Source organism: Columba livia, chromosome 16 (assembly GCF_036013475.1).
Source record: "Columba livia isolate bColLiv1 breed racing homer chromosome 16, bColLiv1.pat.W.v2, whole genome shotgun sequence".
Taxonomy (NCBI): Eukaryota; Metazoa; Chordata; class Aves; order Columbiformes; family Columbidae; genus Columba; species Columba livia.
In genome coordinates, this window is record NC_088617.1 from 7,646,649 (window position 1) to 7,671,972 (window position 25,324).

The 25,324-nt window shown below is 43.3% G+C and overlaps 1 protein-coding gene across 1 annotated transcript in view; it reads left to right on the top strand.

The window, feature by feature from the left end:
• The first annotated feature begins 610 nt into the window (after positions 1-610).
• Positions 611-25,324, top strand: part of LOC102098211 (uncharacterized) — a 153,355-nt gene continuing 128,641 nt past the window's right edge. Inside the window, exons 1-2 of the mRNA XM_021282924.2 lie at positions 611-738; positions 1,445-1,569. Of these exons, the coding sequence (XP_021138599.1) occupies positions 1,464-1,569 (106 nt within the window). The 5' untranslated portion in view covers positions 611-738; positions 1,445-1,463. The remainder of the gene's footprint in view (positions 739-1,444; positions 1,570-25,324) is intronic.

Sequence of the window (25,324 nt, forward strand, 5' to 3'; positions counted from 1 at the left end):
GTACACCATAACATGTGCGTTTATTTGTGACCATGAGGAGGGTTGTCTAGCTTGGAGAAAGGCGCTGATACAAGATCTTCTCTTAAGCAACATAATCATTGCAAACAGAGGATCTGATTCACAAAGGTGCTTTTAAAAAATATAATTATTTCTCTTGTTAATTGTCCAAAGGATCATTTGTTGTGTACAGATTGTATTTATTATTTGCATTCATGGTGAACATAGGAGCCTCTTACTAATGGACAGTGGGCAGGTTGGGGAAAGGTCTAAGCAGCTTTTTGGGATGATGGTGGCTGTTCGCAACTTTCCAAACCAGGGCTGACAATCAGCAGCATCACCCCTGGCCTTGGGTTTGCAAGGCCATGCAATGTGGATTCCCCACTTGTTTTTATCAGGAAACGGGCTGTTTCCCCACGTCACCTACGTAGCCCTTCTCTGCATCTACTTCATCTTCAGTTGACCTTGCTTAAGTGTGGACTACCACACCTGGGTCAGCTTGGGACACAAATAAAGGTAGTGGTTTAAATAAAAAGAAGATTTTGGCCAAAAAGGTGCAGAATTGGTGACTGAATTAGTAGTAAAATTGATAGAGAGAGCTGGGCTGGGAGACAATCTATTTGTTATTCACAGTGGCCTCCATGAGCAATTCCTGGTGCATGGAAACACCACGGCTGCTCTTTGTCACGTCTTTTGTGGGACCGGCCGCTTCAGCCTCATAGCATCACTCCCCACATGCAGGTAAGTTCTGTGATAACAGGATAAGCAGGAGGTGATTTCCCTGGTAACATACAAACCTTGGGTTTCTGCTCAAATTCGTAGCGTAAAGAAAAATAAAAGAAAAAGGCTGGGTGAGCCGCAGTGCAAATGCTGTAAATTCTAGTTCACAGTAATGTTAATAATGATTCTGTTTTGCATTCATCCTTTTGTTAATCATCATAATCACTGAGCGTTTTCAAGCAGCAGGGGCTGTTTATCAATAAAATGTACTTCTTAGCCGAGCTCACCGTTCTCTCCCTCCTCGGACGTGTTTGACCAGCTCTCTTGGCAATTGTGCTTTCTGTCGCATTGTAATTCTGCAGATCGCCTGTCACATTGCTGAAGAGATAGAAACAAAGTCATGTGTATGGGAATTTGATCATTTGAGCTGGTTTTAAGCTCATTTCAATTAACTTGGTAAACTATTGAAGATAAGCTGCCCCTGCCTGGAGTCACCTTCAGTGATAGTCAGGAATGGATGTGAGATATATGAAGTTCACCATGGATTCAAATTTATTCCCAATAACTATACAGTGATGAGAGGCTGATAATGCACACTCTGTCATTATGTTTAGCACTTTATATATATATTTGGCTTCCATGGCAGAAATGTTCTCGTGGCTGTTGTAAGTGAGGCATCACCTGTGTAACAGATTTTCTGACGCTTCCACTCGCTTTTCAAATTCAGAATAAGAGGTGTGAGCGCGATGGGCTCTGGAAGGTGGTGGGAAGGCTGCGGAAGACACAGGAGAATCGCAGTAGCTATCGGAAGGTCTTACACAGGCTGGAAGCATTTGTGTTCCCCATTTGCAGGTGAGACTGTATCACAAAATCTGTTTTTTAGATGCATTATTCCCCAGAAGGATGGGGCTTTCCAAAGCACGTAACAGCTTTAAGAGCAGCAGTGCCTGGTCTGTGACCTCTGGTATCTGCAGAAACCTTCTCCTGGCAGCTGCCTGCAGTACAAGCAGCTCCACAGTAATGAAACCCAACATGAACAAGGGTGTTAGGAGCTGTGTGGATCTGGTCTTTCTTAAAGCTTGACTGCAAGTCCCAAATAAAACATTGAACTACCTTACAACCCACCAGAGCCAAATACCTGCTTTTTAAACCATTCTGCAAGGGACCTCTGAGACAGAACACATTAGATAGTTGCAGCCTCCAAAACATTGGCAGTTTTAGAGATTATTTCTATTTTAGAGATCAAAGCTCATGACAGCAATTACATTTAGAAGAGACAGGTGATCAGGGACTAAAACTTCTCATAGGAAAGACAGGCTTGGCATAGGAAATACAGAGTAATGTTGAGATTTCTTCTTTGACTATTAGTTACAAGTTGAAGAATAACATCATTAAGATATTAACTAAGTACCCAGAGAGCAAACATTCATTGTAGGTTCTTCAGCTGTACTGTGCTCACTGAGCTCTTTTTATATTTCTCATCCCATTTAGGACTTTTTTCTTTTTATAAAATATAACCAAACCACCAGAATTTAGTTAATAAGCAATTCTTCTTTTCTGCCACAAACTTTTTTTTTTTTTTTATTTTAAAGTGAGTGTAAATCCTAGGCACACATTCCTTGTTCCCCTTGGACTGGTGTTTGTTGAGGTGGTACAGACCTTTGGATTTCGCTGACTTTCCAAGCAGCAGCAATACAGGGCTGTGATGAGGAGGGAGCGTTGCTGGGCACTGGGAAAAGCCATTTTGCGATCCCCCGGCTGGCCTGGCCTCTCTCTGTGGGGAACACAGCCCAGCTGTACAGAAACCGTGAAAGAAAATAAGCCTGTGGATGATGCCACTGAGTTTTTGCTGTACATTTTCTGATTGTCTCTGCAAAGCACTCAGACTGTGTCCTCTTTTCTGTGTTTCTCTGACATCAGACCTGTACTATTAAGCACTGGGTTCTCTTGATCAATAACCAATATGTATTTCATAAACACTTGGCCAAGGTCAGTAAAACAAACCCAGGAACAGACCCACAGTACCCTCTCACTAAGTCCATAGGTCTCTAGGGAATAGTCACTGCTATTGGGGTGCAGGTGTTATTTCTGCTTCTCTGTTTTAATTCAGTTGGTCCCTGAAGAATCCTTATGGGCTTTGGAGACCTTCTGGCCACACCTTTTATCATCTCACACTATCCATCTGTGGCACTGTGCTGGCCTTTCGTGTGACCCATCTTCAGTGTGACCTTGATGTTGCCCCATCACTAATCTGTAGAGTCAGTTCTGGCTCCTCGACTATTTAACCCTTCACTATTGTAGGTCTGATTTTTCTTGCACCACAATGGAAATAGAAAACCAGCTATACAAGCTGCTGCTGCAGAAATGCCCGTAAACAAGGGACGCAGGTGGGCACATTTAACCAATGAGTTTTATTGAAGCCTTTGGGTCAGTCATTGCAAAGAGGCACCAAAGATCATTGGAAACACCTGGGTGTGGTGCTGGGTGCCTCACACAGGTGGGATCACTCAAGCTCAGTGGTGCAGCCAAGTTTATAAAGTCCGTAAGAGCAGCTGTTACTTTTTTCTCATCCTTGAACCATACAGGTCTTTGTGCTGATGAAGTCAGAAGGTAATAACTCCATCTTTAATTCTTTTTGTTTTAAAGTTTTTTTAAAGAAGTTGTTTGTTGGATTAGTGCTCCAGGAATTGGAGCATTCAATCAAAAATATGGATTGAATATTTGGATGAGCTCAATTAATTGAAAAGCTGCTATTCATAATGAGAGTGTATCTGCATGTTGGTGATCAGGCCCTGGTACTGCTCTGCTCACATTCAAAGCCCTGTTTCTCTCCCTGTCAAATACTGTAAGGAAGGAACTTCATCTCTGTAAACCATCCAGTTTAAGTATTTGAACACTAAGTGGAAGTTTCTGGTGATCAAAGTAATTTCCTTAAATAATGTATTCATACATAAACCTGAAAGAAATGTCATAATTGCAATAAGGTGTCTCTGGAGAGTTTGGTTATCATGATATAATCACATCCCTGGAGAGGAAGAGGCATGAGGCATAGCCTTGTGCTTAATAACACCCCAAGGGTGTGATTATCTTATAGCAATTGCACCCTCATTGTGCCATGTGGCCCAAAGAACTGCAACAGGGATGGCAATCCACAAAATTTAAGTGGAGGCAACAAAAACATGGAAACCTTGGGTACTTGGACACCAATTTCTTCATTTTTTTTTAGATAAAAAGAAAAAAGCTAGGAGCAGCACGATAAACAGCAGAGAGTGAAGCTGTTCTCTTGCAGAGCAAGAATGGGATGCAGTATCTGTCCTCAGCCATCTGCTATGCCTTGTCCTGCCTTCCCTTGTCTATGTTTTTTTTTTTTAATCCACCAAGTTGAATTAATGCGATAGGGCTCGTTCTGACGCGGCGCGGATCTGACAGTGCGTTGGCAAAGTGGCACGCTGCCTGCGGTACCTGGGCACGGGAGGCAGATTGCTGCCTTCTATGGGGAAAAAAAATTAACGAAGCTTGCAGGGAAGGATTGAGGGGTGGAGGATGGGGAACAGTGCAGCTCCGTGCAACCCACCCTCTCCCCATCCTCCTCGCTTCTCCCAGGCTCCTTCTGCTCTGGGGCGGTGGGAGAAGGGAGCCTACGAGGCTGAAGCATTGGTAGGAGACGCAGCAGGATGCTGTGATATATGGTGGCCGTGCTGTTTGTGTAGGAGGCTTTGAAACCCGGGGACCTCTCTCCTTGATATGGATCTGCTGGCACATCTATAAGTTGGATATAAAGACGAGATGTCCTTGCAATGGCTGATACCGCTTAAAGTTGCATTGTGTTCTGTGCAGCGTCTCCATTGGTTTCCAGGGGGGTATGATGAGTGTTAATGTGGGGTTTGCTCCTCGCCCATTGTTGCACCCTGTCTGCAGATGCAAAACATGTTACAAGACCCTCAGATGCTGTTGCTGAGGCTGTTCTGAACAGTCTCAGCAATAGGATGTGAGTGGGTCGATTGAGTACAATATTACAAGAAAATCACTGACGTTTGTGTTTAACCATAAGGACAAAAGGAATGAATTCCCAGCGCTATTGGAAGGAGTCTACTCGTGCTGCTCACAGAGGTGATTTCTGAGATTCACTCCTACAGCTTCTCCTGAAATGGAGCCCTGAAGGTGCACTATGCTTATCAGCAAAAGGGCAGTCAGAAACATGTATATATACACACACAAAAAAGTGTTTTGTTGTAGATATTTCTCCTAATTCTCAGACACAACCCATCTAAAATATAACTATATGGGTCTACTGCCGTAGCATTTGATTGGAAGAGTGTACTATTCATCAGGGAGAGTCAACATTTTGCTTCTCTAAGTCTTTTCTTAACCCTCTGATTGAAAAGAGCCTCAATTTGACTCTTTTTTTGATAATGTTGGAATAAAGCGGTTGCCCAGAAAGCAGGAGTTTTACAGCTTTCCTTCCTGCTCTCCCTGCCCCAGCTCAACAGACACAACCTTTGTGTTCAGGAAAGAGTTACCCCCTGTATTCACAGGATGCTGCAGAAAATGTATCATGTTCATAGCTGTTTTTTGAATCTATTGTGTGCTCCCTAAGGTTTGAAAAATCAGAGTTGTTTGGGAGGGAAATCATTAGCTATATTTTTTTTTTTCTTGCTGGATGGTGTTTATGCAGGTATGGAGAAAAAGCTGTTTCATTGTGCTTTGTAGTTTGCAATGACTTGCAGATGCAGGTAGGAAGGAAGAGAAGGGCTAAAATTCCTACAGTGCAGCATTTCTGGGCCATTTCTGATTCGGCCTTAAGGGTTTTGTAACAAAATTATTGTTTTCTGTAGCATGGTTTGCGGCATGTCCTGTTGTTGCTTTACTCTGTTTCTAACAGCTGGGGCAGAAGAGGTAGGATTTTTGGTAGCTAATGAAGTGCAACCTGAATTGTCTGGGATGACGAGTTTGTGGTTTGAGTTGCCACTGCAATTTGTGCTGGTGTCAAATGTTCTTAGGATGACTTGATTCCGAAAGGCGAGCGCTGTGCTTTCCTCCACATCCCGACTCCGCGTGTTCCTATCCTTCTCCATGGCTGTGAGTTTGGGGAATTTCTCAGCTGCTTTTCCTTTAGTTTGTGAGATTTTTCACATATTTCACAGTGCTGAAAAAAAGGTTGGTAACAGACTTGGTAGGACCTCATGGGTGTTAGATCAGACCTCTCATGATAGGCAGAGGTGGTGTTTCCATTCTGAGTAGTTACTTCTGAGTTTTGGGTACTGGGGAGCCTTTTCTAGAGACTCCCTTTTAATTTGGTTTTGGGGAAAACACTCCATGAATAAATCTAGTGAAAAATCCTGGTGAGAGAGGAGAATAAACTAAAACAAATTTGAGAGGTTGGGTGCTTATTGTCTAGTCAGCTTATTAGATTTCTTCTACAATGTTTTTTCAAAATCTGAAAGCCTCCAAGGTGTAACTAGCATACTTTATGTTTTTATAGAGTCTAGGCAATTTCCACAAATTGAAAAATTATTTTAAGCTTTCAGAACATGTCAGGATGATGAAATGAGTAAATTCCATCTATTTTTTTGATGACATTTTCTCATTCTCATGCATGGTAGGCTTATTTTTGTTTACTGTTAGATGATGTCAATGAGTTCTGAGATGGGTTGTTCATTGCTAAAATAACAAAACATATGCTTGATCTCAGGAGGAAAAAAACACCCCACTCATGTCAAGGGAGATCCAGTACACAGGGAAGTGGGGGAATGGCTGGTCAGGCTGACCGCTCGTGACAATGTCTCTTTAAGAAAGCTCTGTACTCTCTTGCAATGTTGAAGTTGCTAAGGTAACTGTGCATTTTTTTAGAGCACAGCAAAGTAAATAGGTACATGACCTGTATAAATTCTCAGTGCATAAATTACTAGAGCCCTCAAGCTAGAGTAACTTATGCACTTTCTTATTTCCAAATGACTTTTTAGCTTCTCTGCATGTCTAATGCAGAAGAATTTGATGTGCACAGTTCATGCTGCAAAACCTCCAGACCTGGGGCACTGCTTTCTCTGATGGTTTTGGTGCAAAGAGGAGCCAGTATGGCTTAATGATTTGTAATGGGCCCTCGAGGAGTGGAAGAGTGCCTGTATGGTCTTTGTCCCTCCAGACTTGCACCACAGCACGTGTCACCAGTTCATTCCTATGTGGAAGGTTCTATAACATCCTTGTGTTTGGCAGCCAAAGCAGCTTGGGCTCTCGCTGGAAACCTGTCTGTGTCTTTGCCTGGTCTCCTACACACCTGGGTGAAAATGCAGTTGTTTGAAATAGGCTGCCTGGGTCCACAAATGTTAAGTAAGAGGTGCCTTAGTGAGTCCTACATCGTGTGCATAACTCACAGCAGCATTGTTTGGTGGCAGCTCTGTGTGGTACCCCTTGTGTGCTCCTTGGGTTGCAAGAGGCCAGACTGAGAAAAACTGAAGTTGAACAGCTTCTGCTTTGGTGCCAGATTCTGCAACCCGCATCCTTGTCCTTTGTCCTCTATTGTTATTGTATTTTTGCAGCATCCCCAAATGCAGAGTTGCTGGAGGGGATAATGCAGACCAGTTAATTTTATGCCTGTGCACACTTGCTGTGTCTGTGCACACAATTGTGTGTGTGGCTTGAGAGTGGTGTTGGATGTTTGGGTCCTGCTGCCTTATGATAAAAGGTGTCACGCTCCTTATTGAGGTTTCTTGTACAGAAATATGTGCATATACACTGTGTAACATGTGTACAGTGATTTTTCAAGCTGTGTTAGGCCTGCTGCACATATGTTGCAAAAATAGCTTGACCACTTGCAGCAAAAACAAATGCTCTGAGATGTTCTGTGTGTGCACAGGGGCCACTTGTCTGGGGTTTCTGGGTGCCCACATGGTCAAAATCTTCATCCTCCATCCAGACAAAATGTGCTGAAAGAGGGATGAAATGGATGGGAGCATCCAGGGGCAAGGCAGCCCTACCTTGGTGGGACTTACTGCTGATATCAATTAGGAGGTGAAATGATCTTATTTCTAGAAATATCTGCTTGCTAACATCCGACTACCCACATGTGCCTAGCAACATCCAGAACACAGCTCTGCGGTGAGGTCATGGACCACCACGGGGAACGCGGGACTGGCAGTGCCAGTTCCACAGGCTCCTTGTCAACAATACCATCTGCTGGATGGATCACTGCTTGGAAAAGGATGGGAGGACGTGGCAGTTGACCATGACGTGCAAGACTTATTTTCATACTTACCTGTGGATCCAGAAGGGCCCCTGCATAAAGAAATGCTTTGGCCAGGTTGCATCTTACCCTTCACAACCCATTAATTTCCCTAATGCTGTTTACTAGGGCTTTGGCTCAGACTTCTCAGATCTCCAAAGTGGAATCAGCTTGTGCCGAAAGAGTCCCAGGGGATGTCACATTGGAGAAATAATGTAACTCGCTCTTTTCCTTTAGTACCCCAGTCCTTTCTTCTTTCTCAGCCAGAGAGAAAGATCTCTGGAGACTTCTCATGTGGTGTAGGAGGACATGAGCAGCCCAATGCTGACAGACCAGAATGGTGTCTGAAGAGAGGGGGTTCTATCTGGAGGCCAGTTTGGAGGGGCTGTTCCTTCCCAGGCACCAGGACTTGATGGTTCACTGCCTGAATCAGGTCTTTTCTTCTCAGGCTGCTGGTTCCTCCTTAAGTGTTGTGGTTTTACAGCAATAGCAGTCACTCATCAGAGGCTGGGCGGAAGAAAACTGGGAGCTTGATTTTGGCCATTGAAATAGGCCAAGTATTTAAGGAGCAATCATTTCAGGAACAGGAGGTTGCAGGAACTGCTGTGGGGAAAAGTCTGGTACCTCAACTGGACTGATTTGGTATTTGCTCCCATTGTTGTACATAGTCTTATTTCTAAGATAGAAATAAGTTAATCTGAAAAAGTCCCATCTGCTGTAGTGGGGCTGGAACTGGTAGGTTCTGGTACAATTATACTGAGACTCAGTGGAAAATACTGGAGAATTTATGCAGAGATTATTTTTCCTTTTTTCAAGCAAACCAACAGGAGGTGGGAAAACTCCTTCCCTCGGCTTTCAAGGAGAGTTGCTGTCTTATGACTCCTTACTGCAATGAAAAGTTACTTCCTCCAGGGCAGAAGCCTTTGCAACCAGATTACTTTAAATCAAGCAGGAAAATTCAGCAGTCAATGCATTGTTTTTTCCCCCAAATCCCACGGGCTGGTTCCTGGTCCTGTGACACCATCCATGGGTCCCCCATCCATGGCAGGTGACAGTGCTGTCCTGGGGACTGGGCAAGCGGTAGCATGTGCAGCTTATTTTTTTATTATTATTGTTTTTTAACTGGTGCACTATTTTCAGGAGGAGATGGAGTGGGCTGGCACGGGGCCAGAGGCAGCCCGGTCCTTGCCAGGAAGCCAGATGCATGGTCACATTGCCTGGCTCTCCCTGGCAAGACTGGGAAAGCTTCAGCAGGTGTGATCAAACAGCATGCGGGAGCCGCAGGTTCAGAGCAGCCTGCCTCTGAGGTGCTGCTAGATTTGTCGTCAAAGCCCCTGGACAGCAAATGTCACTGCGTTAAACCAAAAAAAAAAGAAAAATAAAGTCCTTTGGGTAGCTGTCCGTCCTCGGCGAGACCGGAGCATCCTCCGCTGGGCTTGCACACTATGGCTTTAAGGGATGGCTTTGGAGCAAGGAGCAGCAGGAGGATGAAAAGGCTCTTTTTCCCCCGCCCTCCTCCCCCCACAAACCTTCCACCTCCTCAGCAATGTTGCGGAGAGAGCAGAGACTCACAGTCAGCAGACTGCAGTGACAGATGGCAGGTCATAAGCCCTCTCGCTAATCTAACACTGCAAAAGAAAATAGGGCTGGGGGTGATTCAGCTGCTAGGCCTCAAAGCAGGAGGATGACGGGATAGCGTGCTCCTCTGACATGTCCTTGAAGGATGCTACATCCCAGAGGACCGCGGGAACAAAAGTAAAGTGGCGATGAAGCAAAAATCCGTTTGCAGAATAAGGCAAAATTTGCTAAAAATGGATAATGTGCTCCGAGTCATTCTGAGTAATTGGATTTCTATTAGCAAGATGCAAATATTACTAATAGAATCCTCTAGCAGGAATAATTTGTACTTTGGAGCTCAAGCTACTCGGACATGGTCGTCTTCCCATCCGTAATTGTCCGCTGACCGGAGCTGTCTGCACCCCTAAACGTATTTATCTATCAAGCTGTCTCTTTGTATGTGCGGATCTGAAAGCAAACTGAATCCTTTTAATTCAGCACAGCATTCTGGAAACATTCATGTGGCAAGAGGAATTTCTTGGCATTTCTAAGCTGTGACTTGCATTTAAAACTAATATATTTTATTTTTTTCTGAGGAAGAATACAGGCTGCATCCTGAGCCGCCTGCTCCTGCTGGCAAGAGCCCATCTTGCCGAAGTGGTAAAGCTTGTGACACCATGTTGGAGGCCAATGTCAGAGACTGTCAGTTGCCTTCATCCTACCATAAAATCGGTTTAAGGTCGGGAGATAAGTGTTACTGATTCACAGGAAAAACCTTGCGGGGGGCACAGAGGATGCTACAGATGCTGCTGGGCTGGATGGCCCCGGTGAAACCAGTTGGGCTCTTCGCTGTGGGAGGCCACTTGTTAAGGAGGGGACAGAACAGACCTTAAAGCATCTGGGAGTAGGGACTACGGGCCAAGTTTGCAGCTATAAAGCTGCTGTTCTTAAAACCAGCTCCTGAAGAGAGTATTTTAGGGATGTTTAAGAAGAAAATGTCTCTTCAGTGGAATGAATACCTGTACACGATGTGCTTCATATTTTCTGGGGAGAAAAATACCCTAATTTTTAAAACAGCTTTTGCAAAAAGTGTTATGAGTTTTTTCAAGCTACGGTTCAATTATTTTTAACCCAAATATTTGTTATTTCCCCCAACACTTTTAAAAAATATTCAGTCTTGAAAACATTTTAAAGTGACAGGAAATCAGGAAGTTCTACAAAAGTCACTCTGCTGGAGGAGAAACACTTGTGGGCTGGTACCAGTCTTGACATCATTTCTGATCTTTAACGTAGTAGCAAGTTTGAATCGGTAGAGGTTTCTTCTGGCCATTCCTGAATCCCATTTGGTTTATTTTTGGAGCCAAAGGAAAAAGGCTTTAGAGAGAAGACTCTTGTTTGTGTGCTTTTGGATGCTGGTATTGTTGTAACGGGGAAAGAGGGTTATAGAGAAGGAAAAGATTCTTGTCAGTGTCTAGCTAGAACTTAATACTGAAAAGCAGGACATAGTATTGAAATTATACTGGCTCTTCAAACCTTTAGGAATATCGTCAGTGATGAAGCGGCCCCAGTTCATGCCATTTCGAAAGTCTGCCCTGAAGGTTGTCTTCAAGCAGAGTTAAGCTGGCCTGACACAAAAGTGATGTTTATAAAGCACCGGGATGCTGCTATTTTAGTGATATTGACACGAATATAAACATTCACATGAAGGTTTGGGATTAAACGAAAGGCACATGGTGTGCAAAGGCAATTCCTCAGGAGGTCAGATGAGGAGAGAAGAGCTGTCTTTTTGGTTTGTCTTGTCCTTGAAGTGAAAGTCTTTGGCAACCTCATACAGGCAGAATGAGAGGGGGGAGCTACTGTGCCAAGGACCAGCTTCTCTATCTTTCAGGTGCAAAATAAATGGTGTGACCGTGCTTATAAATAACCATGTGTGGGAGTGGAGGGAAAGGTCTGAGAGGACATGCTGGCTTCTCCCAGCTCCAGGAATGCTTGAAGTTGTGCAACCCGTTCTGTATCCGAGATCAATCTCTTCCAAGGATCCTGCACTCCATTGCTAATGACCTGCTCATTGATCTGACGGGAAAGGTCCATTTAAAGATGCAAAACCCCCAACAGATGACTAAATGTAACGGTTCTCACGACCACTTCTTGGAGAAGATTTAGCCTTTCTGAAATCCAATATAGATCAACCTTTGCACCTGAAAGCTATAGAAATACAACCCTTTACTAAATGCGTTGATCTTTGCATTGTAGTTTGATCTTGGGAGAAGATGCCTTAGAAAAGAGTTTCACCAACTTTTTGTCTAGGCAGATGGCAGCAAAGATGGCTGAGATGGGCAAGAAGGGTGGTGGTGTTGTTTTCTCAGTAAAGACATACTTAGTAAGAAGGTATAAGTTCTAGGAATACATGCCATCAAGTAACATTTCCTTAATGGGGTCTTTGGTTTATCCAGCCAGGGGCAGGGTCTTGCTGAGAATCTGTTGTGCTGTTTGGGAATCATAGGAGCACATACTATTTCCATCTGCTCAGAAATCCAGGGGATTGTTTTCACTTATGGCTTGGCTTTTTCTTGGAAAGTGGGATTCTTCCCACCATTATCTTCCCTGAATATCTGCCCCGGTGAAAATAATTACAGATGCAGAAGAGAAATCTATGTCCTTTGGTATCCCCACTCTGCTGTTGGAATGCTGAAATAAATAGGATAAATATATATAGTTTTACTGGAAAATAAAGCAAATATGGAAGGGAGATGAACAAAAGTGTCAAATCCAGGGTCCTGGGTTTAGAGTCCTTCTAAAGTAAAGGTAGCCAAGGCGCTGGAGGTGAAAGAGCTGCTAGCTTCAGTTATGCGATGATAATAATAAGGAGTAAAAACAGTGGCAAAGCTGAAGGAAGGAGCTTGGGCGAGGGAACTCTTGCTGTGTAAGTCGGTTTGTGTAATTCCCACAGCTCTCCTTATCTCCCTGTGCCTTTGGTTGGCATATCAGCCAGACAAAGAGCTTAACACAACTTGGCATAGCAACTGGGGAAATCATTTAAAATTTCCAGCAACTGGAACAATTAAGTAAGCTTTCGAAAGAGGGAGAATAGTTGTCCCCTTAGGATTCCTATCACCGAAGGATAACATTTCCGGGCTTTGTCCAGCAAGAGATGTCACTTCATTTACAGAGATCTTCACAATGTTGAGGTATATTGGATATTGGTTATTATATGTGAAAGACTATCAGGAATCACTCAGCTGGGCTAATTGTTCCTGGGTTCAGGGCTGGCGGAATTTTAATTTTAGTGGTGGCGATGGCTGGAGAAGATCCCCAGAATTATAAAAGATGTTAAAAAGCCATGTTTTTTTTGAAGTAATAACAGTGTCCTGAATTCAGGGAATTTATTAAGACTTCAGTCAAGTGTATCCCTGTGTAAGAGAGCTTCCTGAACTGGGATTTACTGCTGTCAGCTTTTGGGATGGAGACGGGATGTGAAACTGACACCTACAAGAGATGACTGTCGCAAGGGCTTGATTCCCTAACAGTCATGTTGACATTGCATTCTTCAATGTTTGTTTATACAGCTTGCAAAAAAAGAGAAGTGTTGCCCTATTTTGTGTTACTGCTGATCTTTACATCCTTTCTAGGGTGCTTCCCTTGCCTTACGCTTATTTTCTTTGTTGAAACTGCGCTAAGCATGTCCTGCCTTCACAACCTGCTCCCTTTGGGTGGGGGAAAAAGTGGAAAAGGGGTAGGGGGAGAAGTAACACGGTGGCTCTGTGGTACTGTATAAATAGTTGCTTTATTATCATAAGAAAATCACGCTCTAAAGATTTTTAGGATCAAAACATACCAAGGAAAATGTAAAACAAAATTAAAATCAAGTCGGAATCCACATTGTCAGCAGTTATTTTGTCACTGCAAAGCATCTCCTCAAAGGAATATTGTGCAGCACAGCAGCAAGCGAATGAAGCAAGCAGCTCTGGCGTTTACTTAAAAGAGAAGTGCAGGGACATCTTCAAACCGCAGTAATGGATCCCTGGGGTTTCTCTAAAGTCTGATAGTGGCACTGACATTTCCTGTGAAGTTGGAGGCTGGCAGGTTGTTAAAACTTCCTGGTTTTTAACTGCATCAAGTGTTGCTGCAGTTTGTTGAACGTATAAAATAATTTCTCCACCTCCTTTTTTTTTTTTAAAAAAAAAATCCAGATATCAATAAAGAACTTGAGAGAGGAAAACACTATAATTATAGCCAAAAAGCTGGCACAATGCCTGCTGTATAAACCCGTTATTTTGGTAGCATAGTATTCGGTACTGGAATAATTCTCTGGGTGGAAACTTGGCAAACATGATCTCAGCCTGTGAGCTAATCTTCTCTTTTTCGTCCTGTAATAACATTTTTTTCTTCTCTACAGATTTAGCCATTTAAAAATTGTGCATCCTATTACAGAGATTGTGTATGCACAAATGACCTATGTTATGGGTCTCTGGGGTGATGTGAATGTAGACAAGAGATCTGCGTGTTAGATTAAAACCCCGTCGCTGGAAAATTGGTACCCTGTAGATTCAAATACAATCAGCCTTGATCTGAACTGCTGCCACGATGGGAACCAGCTATAGCTGAGGGTGATAGTGGAGGATGGGGACCTCGAGAGCCTGGGCGGTGTTTGGGGATCAGGCTTTTGGTTTGTGGTGATGGGGAATGTTTCTGGTTTGATTCTTCACTATTTCAGTGTCTACAGCCTTGCAGCTATTTGTGTGCTAGAGCTTACCGGTCTTGAGAAGTAAATACCTAAATACTTGCATAGATTTGAAGATCTGAGTCCTTTGTCAGATGGAGATCGGTTCTATCTCTGTAGCGTTGTAAGAGGTTTCATGAGCCACACACAAATACCAGGCTTTATTGTTAACCCTTATTTTTAAGAGGGCTGAGGCACCAGAGCACCTCTGTGAAACTGTGAAGAGCTTAGATAACACAAAGCTCTAGTACATTTTTTTCTCTTTTGACCTACATCTTCAATTTTTAAAGAACAGTATACTTGCCTCCACTTGCAGGTTCTGGGAGCTGCAGATGCTATGGGAAGAGAGTGAGGCTTGCATTGAAATTCGCATCAGCCTGCCACAAACATCTTTCTAAATGAATATAATAAGATCAAATCTATTACTGCTGTTGTCGCTCCATCCGAAGCGCCTGGCTGCTCTGGCAGCAGAGAGACCGTCCGATGTGTTGTGACTGCCTCGGCGGGAGCCCGGGGGGCAAAACTGGCCCAGTGGTGCTTCAAAACTGCTGTGTAATTAGTTCCACTTCCCTGCAGCAGAAAGGGGGGACTGCAGCCGCCTTTGAAATCTTCTTACCAGAAAGTGGGATGTGCAGTTTGCTGATGTGCTAATTTTCAGAGAAGTCAGTCCCTCGATGAGGGATTTTGTTTGGGGGCTCAGAAAAAAAAAATAGTGCTGTTGAAGCTGGAGTAGGTTCGACCAGAGATGCTCTGTGGCTGCTCGTGCTTGTTTTTGGTGGTCAGTAAAGCTGTCTGTAGCTTTAACCTTTTCAGCTGGAGACACTGGTGTTTTTCCTCCAGCTTATGCATGGATTGACTTTGTTTTTGTGTGGTTGTTTTTGTTTTGTTTTGTTTTTTACTTCTGCTTCCAAAGTGATGCTGAATGCAATTTGCAGCCGGGTGCCTTGGTGAGGAGGTGCAAGCAGCATTGGTGCTGGTGATCAATCCCCTGTGTATCGCTTTGTTCTGCATTAAAGTTAAGTGTGATTCAAGATGAAGAACCTAACATTCAAGGCATCTATCTGCTCATGAGATGTACTTAAAAAGATGATGACTTTTAGCTAGTATTAATTACTATGGCACTACTGGAGTAAACGAGCCTTTGGTGCTTCATATCAGCCAGATGTTGTTACTCTTGAATTGTGCTGACTGCTGAAGGTTCCATGTGCTTGGGTTGAAGTCAGTGGATAAGCCATAGTAAATTTTGAGTCAGGAACAGCACTTTAAATATTTTACCTGTTTGAGCTGCTCTGGGCTTTCAGAAAAGCTGCTGTTGTCTCATGGCAGGTAGGAGACCTAAAATGATGGTGCAGCTGTTCAGTGAGTGTGAGGCTATTCTACCTCAGCCCTGGAAAGCTCACTGTTACCGTTTGGGTACAAACATGCAGGTTTTGTACCAATTTTCAGTGCAGGGCTTGGGACTGATCACTTGTGAGAGGTTTGGTCCTTGAGAGCAAATTCTGGAGAAATAGCCCAAACCCTCTCCATCGTGCTTGAGCTGTGAGCCCTGAGCTCAGTCTGGCCCAGGGGAGCCACCAGTGAAAGGCATTTAAAAACACGAGGCTGATCAGCTTCCCTGCTAGTACCTGGATGAATCACGTGAATCACTTCATGATGAATCACGTTCACCATGAAGTGTTCCCCAAAAACCTCATGCTCAAAAAAACAAACAATTGTAAAGGTCCAAGGGGAAGCAAACCCAGTGTATTCCTTTCTCTTGCCTTTTCCAGAGTTTGTTTTTTTAACCTTCTTACTGCAAAATGTACTGGGAACAGAGAAAAAAGCATCACGGAAACAAAACGTGATTATTAACTTCCCTCTGCAAACCCAAGTGTGTTTTCTTGGAGGGGAAGGTGTTTTGGTGGGTTCTTGGTCCCTGGGAACTAGATTTACGTCTTTCATCTCTGCTGTCCCCATGGACAAGAAGAGAAAAACAAAATACCAGCCCTCAAATATTTTTATCCTGCTCTGCAGGACCTTAGTGGATCTCTCCCCAGGGACCATAAATTCTTTCCTGACTGTCACCGCTGCTCCTGAACTCTGGTGCGGCACATCGGGAGAGTGAGCTGTGTTCCTCCATGGCGCAGAGGACATGCCACAAATAATTTAAGGCACCATTTTTCTTTTTATATGTCGTTAAATATTCTTTACTTAACGAAAAAAAAATCATCCACACCACTTGGCATAAAGTAATATATCCAGAAGAAGGGCAGATGCTGTTTAATGAAAGACACAGCGTTTGCCTCTGCTCTGTGTCGAACCTGCTGGATCCTTTCCTTGGTGGCGGCAGCGAGCCAGCCCCTTCGCACCTCTGCTGTGAGGACAAGAACACGCTCACTGCTGGGCCAAAACTCTGTAAGGACATTGTTTGTACCTGCAATTTGACTGCAGGAAAGAGAAAATTGTGATTTCATTGAAGCTGGCTGGAATGATGATTCCATCCCCCCCACACCAATTTGAGCATCTTCCAGTCTTCAGGAGAAATCAGGTGTTGAAATTCTGGCTGAGGCTGATGCTGCAGCCTTTTGAAGGATGTGTCCTCCAGGACTTGCTCTGGTTTCTACCCAGAGGTTATGATTAAGCCTAGAGAGGGTGTTTTTAATAGTAACAAAGAGCTTGAGGCTGGGGAAAAAGTCCTTTTTAAGAGTAAACAGGTTTCACTAAGAAAGCAGTAAAAGAGCAAACATCCAGAACTCCTCTGGTATATTGTATTTGGTCTTTTCAATGGAGAAATGTGTAATGAACTGTTTGCAAATGGCTATTATAGCAGTGAAAAGCAGGTGTAAAGGGGGAAAAATCTGATTTCTGACTCACTTTCTCACTTCTAGTCTGGGGGAAGTTGTGGGAGTTTGTCCCCCCACTCTCTTCTTCCCTTTGCTTTCCCTTCTACAGAAACAAAATTGGAAAGAAATCATATATAGGGAGATGGCAAGCAGAGAAATGTTATGGGAAGGGAAGGAAGAGAGTGAGTCAGAAATGGAGTAACACCAATCCAATTGTTTTTCAAAGACCCTAAAAATATTGTAATGATTCAAGCAACTGAAAGTTAAGGACACCTTAGACTTTGAGAAAAGCAGGTTATTTTCCAGCCCCTCACACTGTCATACCCCAAAAGAACCCTCTTGAAAACTTATTCCTCAAACTTTCTTATTTCTTTAATGGAAAGTTTGCCACCTGCTTATCTCCTTCCTTCTTTGAGCCTCTGAAAGGCACCTTCACTTGTTTCTAAAACTTTCCTTCAGTGCTAAGGTATATATACATTTTACTGTGTGAGCAGAGATTTTTGGAAACAAGATTCAACTATGTAAACTTTGTGATTTCTGGGTAAAATAGGAAATAGCTTTTTGATTAATTTAACTACCGTGTTGAGGCTCTTTTTGACATTTGAGCCTTTTTCTTTTCCCTTTGTAATATATTCTAATTTTATTAGTATTTTTGTTGGTTTTGCCTAACACCTTATTTATAATTTTCAAGCAGTTTCACTTGGGCATCTGAACTCGTGAATTAGTGGTGCAGGACTAGAAGAAGATGACTTGCAGATTCCTGGTTTTGTTTGGCAGCTTCTTATCCCTTGTACCAATTTCATTTCAAACACCCAGGAAACTGGTTTTGGAGCAGCACCAAAAGAATTTCATAGGTAACATGGACACAGTCAATGCAAAACCACCTATACCCCTGTAATGCAAACACAGAAGCGTGCCCATAATTTTGACTATGGCTGTTCCAAAAAGGTGCTGGTGGTGTTATCACAGCTGGGGCCTCAAAATTGTCAAACTGCTGCTTTTTTCTTTTTTTCCCCTGCTTTCATATGGATTTTCATGAATGACGTATGCATTTGTGCTTTTTTATGCTTGTGTCATAGTGTGTTTGATCTGGCTATATTAGACATCTGCCTTGCATAGTTCCCATCTATACCATGTTAATTACATTGCTCTGGTGACATAATAAACACTGAGTGAGTTGTGAATAGATTATTTACGATGCCACCTGAACTCTAAGTAATTATAGCTGTGTAATTTAGCTTCCCCCTATTTCATTTTGTATATAATGCAATATTTCAAAATATTCCAGTGCACATCTATCTTTAGCCCTGTGTTTGAATGAATAAATTGTGATTCTCTTTCAAAAATGATATATCAGCAATGCCCTTAAGGGAGGGCGCTGTAGCTCTGTCAAGAACAATCCATACACTAATTTGCACATAAACAAAGACAATGAATACTTATAATGAATTTGCACCTTCATTCACAAAAAATAATACCATACTTACCTGCCCTGGTGTACTTAAGTCTGATGTTCCACTGTCAGAGCAGTAAAGGAAGGTACATAGTAAGTCTCAACCTAATGGTTTTTAGTACAGGACCTTTCCTGTAATTTAAGCTGTTGGGACAAAACTAGTGTTGGGCAACAAATATCTTGCAGTAAATTGAAAGTATTAATGTTTATAGCTGGGGAAGTAAACTTACTACTTGTGGAGTGTTGTTTCAGGCTGATTGTTGGTATTTGTTTATGGGCTGCAGAGATTTAACTTCAATACCTACTACAGCAGCCTGGTACTTGGGAAACTAGACCTTGGCATTACTTAGGGGATGAGTGGTACTTGGAGGGTGCTGGTCCCTTCAACACTCCTGGATCTGACTGGTCAGTACATGCTGGGGTGTCTCAGCACCATTCCTTGCTCTGACACCCAACAGCCCTTGACTTTTGGACCAATAGTCCCAACCTCCATTTGCCTCAGTTTCCTCTGCTGTAGATGTTCTGAAATAATGCTTGCTTTTTAAATGGATGAGGCAATGTTATTCAATGTTCAAACTAGGGCAGGTTGGCTTACTAGAAGGTGCTGAACAAGAAGTTATAGATTGAAATGATGCTTTCATATTGAATTCGGAGTCAGGAAAGCAGCCTCAAATGTTCGCATTTTGCAAAGTACTTTGAGATCCTCATATCAAAGGCGATGGAAGTACAGTGTATTATCTTGTTGTAGCCTTGAAAACCCATCCAGTACGATTTTGTCCTCTTTTTATTTCCTTAGAGCCTTGCGGGCTCATTCTTCTGCTTCCTTAACACAAAGCCATGGTTAATGACAGTGGCCTTGAATGGGTGAGTAATGCCACTGGCCTCCATTCTGCAAGAGCCATCACACCCAGGGCTCCTGCGGTACCAAAGATGTGCACACATTTATGTCAATTAAAAGGTACTTAAGAGAGTCAGATTTTTTTTTTTTTTTAATTAAAAATGTCAGGATTCAAACTTTACATGGGATTTGTGATGGCTCCAATTCCCGGTTGGCATGTGCAAGGCGACACCCAAGAGATTCGAGGTTTCCATGACATCATACGGTAACTGTGAGCCTATCAGTTAATTAAATACTATATCCATGTATTCTAGTTAATTGATGCTTCCTTTACATGGTTTATTGTGCTGCAAACTGGTATTGCTTCTGTCTCACTGAGCAAACACAGAGAGGGAGAGAGAGAAAGAGGCGGTGGGATGCTCCAGCCACGGCTGAGGGAGATTGGAGCTGTTGGCACGTTGCACTGTGCCCAGGGGCATCCTCGAGGAGAGCCCAGTGTCACCTACACACCCGGGCTTTGGGGCAGCTCTGAGGGTCAGCTGGAGATCTTTTATGAATGAGCTGAGTTGAGTCTTGGGAATTAATCACAGGCACAAGCAAGCCCTGCCTTTTTCCAAGTCCAGCTTTGTCTCAGGCTTCTGTGGTTCTGTTTATGCAGATGAGGTCATGCAGAGAAGGGTGCTCCATTATGTTTGTGCAATGCACAAATGTGACATCACCTCTGTAATAACCATCCTGCAGGGATGTGACTGTGCCCAGACCAGGTTTGGGGATGCAGCTGTACTGCCTGCATGCTGGCCTTAAGGGAGGGGAAAAATATCATCTTTGTATTTTCAGCAAATAAAAAAATCCAGCTTGATTTGGAGTCAGTAACATGATGTGATCTGGCAGTGGGGTCTGACCTCCAGCAGCACACCTCGGCCTCCTGCTGTTTTCCTAAAGGGTGTGAAATCCCGTAAGTAAAAGCCAGCACAGGTTGGCTGCTGTGCTTGGGCCACCTGCAGAATAGGGCAGGACATGTCACCAGGCTTACCTAGAGATGAGCACGGCGTTAAATGCTGAGCCCAGAGTGAGCATGACCTTGTTTGCTGACAACACAACCGTGTTAGAGTGGGAACATGATAAAAATATACAGTGCCCACAAAAATGCTACCTGATATCTGCCCCTTTCCCCTGCCTTGGTCAGCTCCTGGTGGCAAAATTCCAGGGCATCAGGACACATTCACCTGTCCTCCTCAAACTTGAGACTCAGCTGCCACTGCAAGGGGGAAATAAAATATTTTTGATTACAGGATTTCAATCCAGAATATAATTTCTGCGGCTTTTTGCTATGAGTTCATTTGCCTTGTAGTCTGTGACTGTGACAGATTTTCTGGTCTCCTGTTCTGACCTTCTGCTGTACTGGGGTGATTTGTGTGCCTGTGTGTGGGAAGGAAAAGGGGATTTGTTCAACACTGAGGCAAGGCTGAGAACACTTCATTCACAGAAGATGAAACAAATCCCAATTTTAGCTCAGACTCCAGATGTGAAACTCTAAGACACATCTGTATGCTGTTGTGTATTGCTGTGTCCATGTTGATACCGGAGATCCTAAAACTTGAGACACTTGAGTTGGCAGCAGGAGCATTTCTCCACTTAAAATTCCCAAGGAAAAGCTATTCCAGAGGTTTCATATGAGAATGTTTAAAGAAAAAAAGTGTAATACTCTACATGCAGATGGAACACTGGCTACCTTCTATCGCTCTTCTTTGTCCTCTTCTATTCCACCTCTTTTTCTCACCAAATGTACAATTTCTCCTCTTCTAAAAGAAGCTGAGAACACTACAAGCATGATGAGAAACATTTCTAAGGATGACCTTGTAAGGTTTCCATGTTTATTGTCTCTTGGCAACTTTCAGGCTGAGTTTTTTCAAGCTCACAGTTCTTGTCCACTTGCATCTCTATACTTCTGGTGAGGGGAAGAAACCCCATGAGAGCTGCTTTCCCCCAAAATATTTGCTTGTGGGTGCTGACCTGGCCTTCTTCCAAAAGGCAAAGTGGCCTCAACCCTGTGAACAGACACTATAGACGAAGCCAGTTCAGATGGGAGGGGAAATGCAACAAATTTACATACCATTTCAGTAATACCCCTCCAAATTATCACCTCTCTGATCCTGCCACCATGCTAAGTGCTGCAATGGTGGTGCACTTTGGAAAATGGTGCTGTCTTCTATTAAAGGCAGGTATTTTTTTCTGTAATTCTCTTTAGTGTTGCCTTTAGAGGCCCCTCTATGTGGCTCCTTTCACTTCTAATTACTGCACTAGGAGATTACAGTGTGGTGCTGGTGACAGAGAGAGAGAGGAAGGGGGAGGAATGGGATGGTGGAGAGGGAAAGATTTCTGCGGCAATTTGCATTTAAAGCTGGCACTCAGCATTATATCTCCCTGTTCACCCATTGTCTATAAACATTTTAGCTCTTCCTTCTGCCTCATCAGAATGAATTAAGCATTTTCATTGCACCACCAGCCTAATTAGAGTCATTTACTATGTTGACACAAAGGGTTTTTTTATGAGCATCTCAGCTTTAATACACTACAGCAACATTGGAAACCTCCGATCAAAAGGTAAATGTTTGGGGGTCAGAGATATTTTTCAACATTCTCCCAAGAATACAAACAAGTTCCTGGAGAGGTGACATGCGCGTTTGCAGCTCTGCTGGGGCTGGGTTGAGTTTGCACCAGTGCACTCGTGTGCTGCTCCAGCCTCCTGGTTGCACTTGTTGAAAGGGGTTGGCTCAGTGTATAGGTGATTTCATGTTCTGTAAATGCTGAGCAGCACGAAGTGTTTGTTGGGTGAAATAAAAAGGCAGATACTTTTTGTTGGTGGAGCGGGCACAGAGATGAGCTGCTCTGTTTCTGGAAAGCATGTGCAAGTTGAGCACTTTTGACTTGGGGTACATCTCAGGGCTTCCTTGGAGCTGGGGTCTCCATGTGGGCAGCTCTGTGCACTGAGGCGAGAAGGTTTTAGGTGGGTCTTGGCATCTCGTAGGCTGCAATATCAAGTGAGACAGTGCACCCTCTGTCTGGACAAGATAGCAGGACATGAAAGTCTGGTTTTGAGGGCCCACAGGCACACCAAGAACTAAAAAGAACATTCTGTCCTTACTTAAAGCCGGAGGCATTGCTTATAACTCTCCCTAGCCTGATATTCAAAGATGTTTGCATTAGCATAGGAAAGTTGCCTCACGCACAACCCAACCCAAGATTTAGAATTGGTTTCAAGTTGATTTCAAAGAGTTTTGCTTTCTTTCCTTTCCTAGTACATGTTTTCCCAGTGTCACTTCTCTCATGCAGGAACATGTTTGGTTTTGCCCGATTCAAGGTACATGGAAATTCCTATTCAGGGTCGCATGCAATGGGGATTTTTTCAGACAGGTTTGAGGAAAGTCATGTTGTTGCTATCTCTGGGCAAATTGATCTCAGCACCTGACTGTGTGCATGCAGAAGTTGTAAGATAACACAGGCTTGGATGTACAATATATCATAATTTTGGAATGTAGTCATCAATCACAAGAACAGAGATGTGCAGTGGCATGACATGTGCAGGACAACCAAGAAAATCCTTCTGCACTTGCATTTCAGTAGCCTCCAACTTGACAGCAACATGTTTGGTGCCTGTCCAGCAGACCTCTGGAGTCAAAGCTGACCTCAGGTCTGCTCTTGTGTGAAGTTTACACTCACTTTGTATTGGACAAATACTATCCCCCACACAATCATAGGCCAGGATGAGTATGAAATCTATTGCTGAGAATCCTGTAGAGTGCAGATGCCAGTAAAGCATAGGGGGACGCTGGCTATTTACTTCAAGTTAGAAGTAAAAACCTTGGTTGTCAGATGTAATGCGGACTTTGTGTCCCTGCAGTGGTGCAAAAGGTCTGAAACAAATGTGCCATGCAAAGTATCAGGATGACCAAAGAGATATGGTGAGGGTTTTTCTGGTCCAGCATACTCTGTTCAACTGTGGAGAGGCCTCCTGACAAACAGCGGTGTTATTTTTCTGTATATCTGCTTACTGATATTGTTTCATTATTCTGTCAGCAGGCATAGTGACATCTTTTAGAAATAAGTAGTAATCGGTTGTTTTAAAAGGGATGGTTCTCAAATGACTTTTTACTGGCTGCAGACTTTGCCCTCTTGTTGTTTGAGACCTTTTCCAGGTCACTTAAGCAAGATGAGCACCAGGGTGACTGGGGCAATCTATTGGCAACTTCATCCAGGCGAAAGCTTTTTCTCCCTATCTTTGACTTCCCATGTTGTCACCAGTTATGAATCTAGAAGGGAATGTTCCCTCTTATGCTACAATGGCTCAGTTTCTGTAAGAGATTCTGGAGAGGGAAGTGGCCGGAAGCTTTTCAAAGATGCAGGTGTTGTCACAATAGTGTCACCTTTGTGTTGGATGAATTAGTCACATTTCACAAATCTACTGCAGATCTTAGGAATTTGTGTATGTACACATAATTGCAAATACTTTTTACTAGCTATGTGAGTTGTACTTACAAGTCTGTAGTCCTTGGGTTCGGCTTTGGAGCACTTTTAAAAACTGCTGTGGTATTTCATGCTTTTAGCCATGGCTGATTTCTTCTTGGATTCCTTCTATAAAGATGTACTTGCCCAAGGCAAGGAGGCCACCCTGTTGGTGAAGAACCCTGGATATGCACAGAAATCTTTGCTGTAGGCTTGATCCTCAAAGTTTTGAACAGGAAATGTCCCCAGGTGATCTGGCTGTTCAGATTTCTTGCAGTCATCAGCGCTGCTATTGCAAGGAAATCTGAATAGTTGTCTTTTCAGAAATTTTGCAGATTCTGAAAGTTGTTTGCCTTCGTAATAAAGAAAATGTTTATAAAGCTGTATCTGAAAAGTATGCACCAAGATGTTTGTTTGAAATTTCATCATGAGGATTTTTTTTTTTATTATTTTTTTAAAAAAGCAAGTTTCATAGAATCACCGAATGGCTGAGATTGGAAGGCATCTCTGAAAGTCATCTGGTCCAACCCCTCTGCTCAAGCAAGGTGATCTAGAGCTGATTGTCCAGTACTGGGGCCAAACTATTTTTTAGTATGTCCAAGGATGAAGAGTCCACGTCCTTGCTGGGTAACCTGCACCAGAGCTCAGTCACCCTCACAGTAAAAGAAGTGTTTCCTTATTTTCATACATAAGAATCTTCCCGTGTTTCAGTTTGTGTCCATTGCTTCTTGTTCTGTTGTAGGACACCACTGAAAAGAGCCTGGTTCCATCCTCCTTTCACCTTCGCTTCAGGTTTTTATATCTAATAAGAAGATCCTTCCTGAGCCTTCTCTGGGCTCAACTGTCCCAGCTCTCCCAGCCTTCCCTTGTATGAGAGGTGCTCTGGTGCCTTAATCATCCTTGTGGCCCCTTGTTGAACTCTCTCTAGTATGTTCACATCTCTCTTGTACTGGGGAGCCTGATCTGCAGGCTCTGGAGTGATATTCCAAGCAGGGAAACAGCTTGGAGAGCTGAGGTTCCTCCAGTAATCATCGCCACAATCATGGTCCACAGCAGGAGATTGCTGGATGACATCTCTTTCAGAGCAGCTCCTTGTTCGCTGGTGCACAAGTCTGTCTCAGACTGAAAACTGTGATCGCTCCCCAGCTCTCACCGTGTGATTTGGCATTGCAGTGCTACAGTCAATGTTTTGCTCTATCTAAACATAATGTAAAGCAGATGTGAATTTAGAGTGGGGGCAAGGACTTAGCTCTTGGCTTTCTGGACTTGTACAGAGCTTTGGGTTTTTTTCCCCTGTCTAAATCTATTCTTAAATACAGTGTTTGCTTGGTCTGTGGGAATGGCATCAGTGTCTTATTGATTTAAATGCTTTCTGCATGTGGCAGGATTAATTTTTCTACCTGTAGGTGCTTTTATCACTTGGAAAGTGGTGCAGAACATTATCACATCCTAGGATCCTCGTGTTATTAAGTCCTAGGCCAGTCCTTACTCTGCA